The following is an 8,274-nucleotide window of genomic DNA, read 5'->3' as shown; positions in this document are numbered from 1 at the left end:
TATGAGAATCAACTTTATAAAAGTTTGAATAAAGCTTTATAATCACAATAGAAACTTGAATAAAAAGTAAGAGAATCAAGTTTGAATAAAGTTTATTAATAATCTAAAGGTTTAGAATGGAATGCGTTCTGAGAAATAGCTGAAGATTAATACCATTTTCCATGTCCAACATAAAATGAACTCGTTACTATTATTTTCAAAACCATTTTCCATGTCCAACATAAATTGAACTCGTTACTATTAACCTGGCAAAGCATAAATTGAAAACGCTATTTCCAGCAACTATTAACCTGGCTTGCGAAGAGCTGATGATTGCTTCCAAAGACGATTGCAATGTGCTGAGTGCTGTTGAAGGCGATGAGCAAAGGCGATGGAAGGCAACGGCATACAAGAGTGGGTATCTCACCTCAAACAGGGCGCAGCTGCAGTATAATGCAGTGTAGCAGTTGCATGCGATATGGAATTAGCTTAGTAAGTAAGAATGGCTAATACTTGCATGCGATATGAAAGCTGAAAGCTGCAGTAATGAAGCGCTGCAGGGGATGACAATGGAGAAGCAAGTTTGGGCATGCGACTAAAGTAGCCGAGAGAGGCAAAGTAGGCCGTTGCCAAGAGTACGCGCTGATTGGTTGAGGGGAATGGCCTCGCGCTTGCTGGGAGAGGTGGGGCGTGGGCTACAACGGCCAGCCAGCCACTTGCCGGCCAAAAAAAGCATACGCCACGTATTAGTCACCACTGCCCGATTCCTTTTGGCTGACTGGCCGGGCCAGTTGTGCTCGTGCTAAGAGGGGAAGAGCGAGAGGCCGCCGAAGCGGCCGGCCGTACTAGTAGCTATTAAGGCAGAAGCAGTATCACTTCCTTTAATTGCCTAGATCAAATCCCTATGCTGGCCAGGGTAGATTCAGTCACGACATGGATCAATCTCACACACAGCAGAGAGAATAATAGTGTAGTGATGATGTTGCCCAGGTATGTCCATACAGAGATGCTTGCAGAAAGGATGCTTTCATTTCTTGGGTGGTCGCCTGCGTGCACCCATACCACCCGCGTGCAGACTATGCACGGCAACACCCTTCTGTTTTGTAGGAGAGGTGTTGGATGAATTTAGCGACTCCATTTCATATCACAAATCGGTTGGTTGCAGCAATGATGGTATTGTTATTGTTACTGTAGATGAGCTTTGTAAAGCATCTGACAATCTGAACAACGTGCTCAGCACCCTTAAACTCTTTTGTAAAGAAGGAAAGTTGAAGGAAGCATTGTTGGCTGTATCTATGCTTAATGAAAGAGGGTTTCAGGTTAATGATTACATGTATGTATGCGTCTTGCAGCTGTGTGTGCATCGAAGTGCCTTCGTTGAAGGAAAACAAGTGCATGATTACATTGTGAGGCATCTCCTTGAACCCCATATTTGTTTGACAAATACCCTTATCAATTTCTATGCGAAATGTGGATATGTTATTGAAGCAAAAAGATTGTTTGACAGAACCCAAAATCGAGATCTCTTTACATGGACTATCATGATTGAAGCGTTCGCAAACCACGAGCATTCTGAGGTGGCTTTGAAACTTTTTGCAGAGATGGAAATGAAGAGTATTAAACCTGATGAAATTTGTTTTTTGAGTGTATTGAAGGCATGTGGAAACCTTAGTGCAGCCAAAGAAGGTAAGATGCTTCATACTTATGGGATAATGTATGGATTGAAGTCAAGCGTCCTTGTGGGCAGCAGTCTTATAGAGATGTATACAAAATGTGCGATCCTAGATGATGCACTACAGGTTTTTCTATTTATGGGAAGCAGAGACGTTGTTGTCTGGAATCTGATCATTTCAGCTTATGCGGAGTTCAACCAGTCAAATAAGGCTTTCAAGTTTTGGGAGCTCATGAAGCAAGAAGGCGTGATCTGTAATGGATTTTCTTTTTTTTCCGTTCTGAAGGCATGTGCAAGGCTTGATCAAATCAAGAAGATCCATGCCTCTGGGATTACTTCCCATAATGACTTGAGTCTCTGCTTTTACAATAGTCTAATTAACACGTATTTTAGGTTTGAGGCTCCCTCACAAGCTCGCCAGGTCTTTGAAAGAATGCCTATCCGAGATGTGGTCACTTGGAACTCCATGCTTTCAGGATATGTGCAGCAGGGGTCCAGTGAGGAAGCCCTTGACCTGTTGGAGAAGATGGTGGGAGATATGGTGAAGCCAGATTTTCTCACTCTTGCAAGTGGTCTAAAAGCATGCACTAGTGTTTTAGCTTTAGAAGAAGGTAAGGAAATTCATAGTTTTATCTGTGCAACACAAATGGAGAAAAACAAGTTTTTAAGTAGCACTCTTATAGACATGTATGGCAAGTGTGGAAATTTGACAGATGCTCAAAACGTTTTTAGCAACACTCAAGAGAGAGATGTGGTCGTATGGAATTCGATGATTGCAGTATTGATAGCACAGGAATGTTGCGAGGAGGCACTGCTGCTCTTTGGAAAAATGGGTGGTAGGGAAGTAGATTGGGATGATGCTACCCTAGTCAACGTTCTTAAGGCGAGTGCATGTCTTAATTTGTCAGAACTAGGTGTTCAGATCCATGCCTGTGTAGTTGAGAGTGGTAGTCAACTTACCATCATACATAATGCTCTCATTGACATGTATTTGAAATGTGGAATGGCGTGTGACGCCCGTGCAGTCTTCAACAGAATGCAGAAAAGGGACGTCATCTCTTGGAACGTTATGGTTTCGGGATATGTGCAGCTTGATTGCTGTGAGGAAGCGCTTGGCTTGTTTCGGGAAATGGAACGTGAGAAAGTTCAGCCTGATAAGGTCACCTTTTTAGGTGTCATCAACGCCTGTGCCAACCTTGCGGTGTATGACTGTGCCAGAGAAGTTCAAGCCTACATTGACAAAGCAGGCTTCGGTGCCGATATCACTATCAGAAATGCTATGGTTGACATGTATAGTAAATGTGGTAGACTGGATATTGCATGCCAAGTTTTTGAAGAGTCACCAGAGCGAGACATAAAATCTTGGAATGCAGTTATTACAGGATATGTACAGCATGGGAACATTGAAGAAGTCTTGATGGCCTTTTCTGAACTGCTACAAGAGGGGGTAGAGCCTGATGATGTTACATTCATAATCGTTCTCAAGGCATGTGCTGACGCAGCAGCGATTGAGTATGGAAAGCAGATACAGACACGCATAAGAGAAACCCGATTCAAATCTGATAATAAGGTCCAAACTATACTCTTTGACATGTATGCAAAGTGTGGAATCATTGAGGCTGCATGCAAGCTCTTTGAGGGTGTGGACATGGAGGAGGACAGAGTTTGCTGCAATGCACTCATAATTGGGTATGCTCAGCATGGTCTTATAAAGGAGGCTTTGGAAGTCTTCTGCAGAATGGAATCCAAGTGTTGGGAGTCGGAGTTGGACCATATCAGTTATGTGTCAATAATTTCGGCATGTAGTCATATGGGTTTGGTTGCGGAAGGTTATGGGTACTTTGAATCTATGCAGAGAGATCATAATATAATGCCTTCCATGGAGCTGTATGTGAGCCTCATTGATCTTCTAGGTCGTTCCGGGCATCTTGATGCGTCCCTAATCTTAGCCTGCAATATCTGTGTTCAACCCATAGTTGATGTGTGGATAGCAGTGCTTTCTGCATGTAAATCTCCAAACTACATAGATCTAGCAAAGGATGTAATTGCCAATTATGTGTTGGAGCTTGATGAAGGGAGCACTGCTGCTGTTCTATTATTATCGAACAGTTTTGTTTTACCAATAGAACAGAGTATGAATCAACCAAAGGTGTGACTAGCTAAGCTTGATAGAATTTCACAAGGCTTTCTTTTTACGGGGCAAGTACTGATTTCTAATTAGACAACTTACATGTATGGAGCTGATTTTCTTCACAATTGCACACGACACATGGACACTTGGGCTTATGGCTCCATTTTCCAACATGCTGGTAAGGGCGTTCCTAGCAAAAGCTAAGTGGAAGCAACCTCTTATCAACATTTGATAGGTTGTTTTTGTAGTTTCCTTGTATGGAATAACAGGGGGGTAAAATGAATGCAACCTTCTCATGGCAAGAGCTGGGCCTCACAACATTACTCCACTGTTTGAGGACAAAAGCCCCAGGTATACAAAAGCAACTAATTTAAAAGACAAAAAAACGCAAAATGCAAACACAAGTGGTGTATGAGACTGTATAAAGCATGCTCAAAGAGAGTAGAAGTCCGTTTTAAAAAGCTTGAATCACGTAGGCATATCATGAAATCCAAGTCAAGAATCTGCCACAAGACACGAGAGAGAAATTGACAAAAAGCTTAAGACAACTGAGAGGCGACATGGCTTGGCGTAGTTTTGTGCCCAGAGAGAATGGCCTCAAAGTTTGGCGCCCCTTTTGCTACTTATTTTCATATTAATGCTTGGCGAAGTACAATGTCCGAGGTTCCTCTCTCTGCTCTATGCTCCCAAGCCAATCTGAGGGAGAGAGGCCTTGGCAATCCTTTTGAAGGCCTCTGGCCCAAAAGCAGTACAAGAAAAGCTTTAGTTTCTAAAAGCTATTGATCCCAAAAGCATCTGGGTCCAATCCCTTGTGCCAAAAGCTGCCAGCACGTTTTGCAAAAATCCGTACGTTGTGCCACATCAGCAGTCTTTCATATTTTACGAAAATCTGTACATAATGCCATGTCAATAGTCCACACAATTCTTGGTCCTTGCTGTATTTTATTACTCTAGTGTCCCCTAGGCCCCATCAGACGAGACCCCATAAGTTGGGAATGCCACATCATTACTTTGTGACATACCTCCCTCTGAAAAGAATTGTAATCGCCCTCGATTACGCCTATAAAATCGACATAAGTCAGAAACCAATCCAATAGACAATGACTCTAAGCACTGACGCACTAGACAACACATATCCAACCCTTCCACAAAGACGACATTCACTAAACATTCAAATTACATTCACATCACTACTTCCGTTGAGATCTTGGATGAGAATCATGATCTACGACAACGTATTTAGCAATCACATCTAGATCCGTCACACTAATCTAGATCTTATCATGATCTGTGGCAACGTATTTAGCAATCACATCTAGATCTGTCATTGATCTCTCACAGATGTCTCAATTGACTAAATCTTGTTACTAATATGTCCCATCTCATCTCTCCGGAAAACAAGACCGAAATATTGCAGTCATTTCATCTTTCAAACATGCACTCAAACACAACTCACATGAGAGAGCACATGTAACAGATTCATTTCAGGAATTTCCATTCCGAAATACTTCTTTCATAAAGTCATATAGTAGAGTACTGTCAGCCCCATCAGTATCCGTGAAATCCAAAGGAAAATCAGTGACTTTATTCCATCTACGTAATCTATGACAAAGGAGCGGAGAGGGTGTCCCATCTGCACTATATTCAACCCGCCGATCTCCGAGACCTCTCGAAATAGTTGAAGCTAGAACAAAGTCTCAAGGTAAAGTTCCAGTATCTGAGAAGTATCTGCTAGGTCCTCCCCCTCCATCAAATGCCAGATAGTTCTTGAATTTAACTCAGAGCTTCCGTATCACTTTACCTTTCACTTTCCTTTCCTTGTGAGCCAGTATCTGTTCTGGAACGAGAATCTCCTCGCTTTCTTCCACTTTAGGTTGTTCCTTAGGCTCCTTGTCCATAGCACCTCACCTTTGAAAGGTTTCAACTGAGGCTCACATGAAATGCATTGTGAATCCTCCAAGTATCTGGCAACTTCAATTTGAAAGATACATCATTGATCTTCTCTTGAATTTGGAAAGGGCCATGGTATCGCATACTCAGCTTTGGAAAAAACCGCTCCTTACCCTTTTGTTTCTTTAGGCGTGCCTTCTCAAACCGTAAAAGCACACAATCGTCTTCCTTCAACTGCAAGTCGTGCCGATGCTTGTCTACAACCTTCTTATGTAGTGCTTGGGATTTCTCAAGAGTCTCATGCCCCTTGGAAAAAGTATTGTCGAGATCTTGAGTGTACTTTGATCTGCTTCAAAAATCTTATCTTTGGTTCTTAGAAATGGTGGAATCTTCCTAGCACCCTCGATTACCTTAAATGGTGACTTCCCCGTCGAGACGAATGAACTGTGTTGTTGCAGGAAAACTCCACCAAGCACAAATAATTTTCCCATTGAGTCAACTGATCCGAAATGTAAGACTTTAACAAATCCAAAATCATTGAATTGGCTATCTCAGATTGCCCATCTGTCTGTGGGTGGAACAAGGACGAGGACTGCAACCGCGTGCCAATGTTCTCCCATATTTTCCTCCAAAACAAACTAGTGAATCGGGAATCTCTACCTGAAGCAATGGACTCAGGCATACCATGCAATCAAAAAATTTGAGACAAACAATTTCTCCAAATGATCATGCTTGACTGTCTTCTTTACCGGAATGAAGTGAGATTGCTTACTGAATCAATCGACGACTGTCCCAAATACCATCATGTCCACTCCGAGTCTTGGGAAGATAAAAAATAAAATCCATAGCGATGCTTTCCCAAGGATTGGAGGGTATGGGTAGAGGTTGTAGGAGACCTGGTGCTTTATGCCTATCAAACTTGACCTTTTGGCATACTAAAAAGCTATGAACAAACTCGTCCACATCCTTTTTGAGCCTCAGCTGTCAAGAGATAGAGAGGAGAGAGCTTGAGATCTTGCAATCACACACACACACACACACACACACACACACACACATGAAGATGGAGGCAAAAGATCCACCAAGGTGCTTCAATGATGATGACTGTCGTTGGTAGTCATCCACGAGTTGTACATGTTGAGCTTGACATCTTAACACTCCCCCTCAAGACCAACGCCATCTTATGTCAAGAATCACTCGAAACCATCGTAACTTTTCCGCTCCAAGGGCCTTCGTGAAGATATTTGCAACCTGCTCATCCGTCGCCACGTACTCCAGGTCGATGTCACTTGCTAAGACCCTCTCTGTGATGAAGTGGTAGTGCACCTCAATGTGCTTCGTCTTGGCATGAAACACTGGGTTTCGTGTAATTGTATGCTGCTAAGGTTGTCACAATAAATGACAATCGGCCTCTGTACCTGTACTCCAAAGTCATGAAGTAGCAATTTCAACCATGCTACTTCACATGCTGCCACTGCAACACCCATGTACTCTCTCTGTACTCGAAAGAGCAACCGTAGGTTGCTTCTTGCTGCTCCACATGATAGAAACACCCCCAAGTGAAAACATGAATCCGCTTGTAGACTTGCGATCCTATGCACTACTAACCCAATCTACATCTGTGTAGCCATAGAGCTCCAATTCCACATCAGGCCTATTAAAGAGTGCATAATCCAAAGTAGCACTCTCATAGCGCAAAGTGCGCCTCACTACATCCAAGTGTGATTTCTTGGGAGATTGTATAAACTAACTCACCAATCCAACTGTGTAGCTTAAGTCTATATGTGACATAGTCAAGTAGATCAAGCTACCCACAATCTTCTTGTACATGGTAGCATTATCAAGCACTTGATTTTTATCATTTCCCAACTTCAAATTATGATACAAGGTAATTGCAATTGGATTACAATCAGTTGTACCGTACTTTTTCAACATATCCAAAACATATTGCCTTTATGATAGCCATACACTTTCTTGAAGTCTCCCAAGTCTTTCATGTCAAACTCCTACATAAGTAGAGCTTGCACGTCTTCTAATTCAGCCACATTATCACCTCCAACAATCAAATCACCCACATAAGATACATATTATCACAATTCTTGCCTCATTCTTCCACACATACAATGAGTGGTCTGCATGAGACATCTCAAAGCCTAATGAAATGAGAAATTCCACAATTCTCTCATACCAAGCTCTAGGTGCTTGCTTCAGCCCATACAATGCTTTCTTTAACCTGCACACAAGGTCACGTAGCCTCATATTTTCATAACCTTGTGGCTACTCCATATACACAGTTTCCTCCAAGTCTCCATTCAAAAATGCATTCTTTACATCCATTTATTTTAACACCCATTTTAATGCGACAACCATCGCAATAAACACGCAAACGGTAGCCATCTTAGCTACGGGGCTGAATGTTTTCTCATAATTAATCCCATAAGTTTGTACATAACCTTTGGTCACAAGTCTAGCCTTGCACCTGCTCACACTGCCATCAGCATTATGCTTTATTTTGTAAACCCACTTACATCCAGTTTCCTTCTTATCCTTTGGTAATGGCACCAATTCCCATGTTCCATTTGCATCAAGTGCATCCATCTCT

General features: G+C 42.3%; 1 protein-coding gene across 1 annotated transcript; it reads left to right on the top strand.

Moving 5' to 3' along the window:
- The first annotated feature begins 751 nt into the window (after positions 1-751).
- On the top strand, positions 752-4,197 carry LOC147449224 (pentatricopeptide repeat-containing protein At2g03380, mitochondrial-like). The gene has a single exon (XM_086521757.1). The coding sequence runs from the start codon at positions 972-974 to the stop codon at positions 3,804-3,806; it is 2,835 nt and encodes a 944-aa protein (XP_086377883.1). The 5' UTR covers positions 752-971; the 3' UTR covers positions 3,807-4,197.
- The last annotated feature ends 4,077 nt before the right edge of the window (positions 4,198-8,274 follow it).

The sequence above is a fragment of the Adiantum capillus-veneris genome, chromosome 10, assembly GCF_014529385.1.
Source record: "Adiantum capillus-veneris isolate H3 chromosome 10, ASM1452938v2, whole genome shotgun sequence".
In the NCBI taxonomy this organism is placed as follows: Eukaryota; Viridiplantae; Streptophyta; class Polypodiopsida; order Polypodiales; family Pteridaceae; genus Adiantum; species Adiantum capillus-veneris.
Note: the sequence above shows the minus strand (reverse complement) of the source record. Positions and strands in the feature narration are given on the sequence as shown.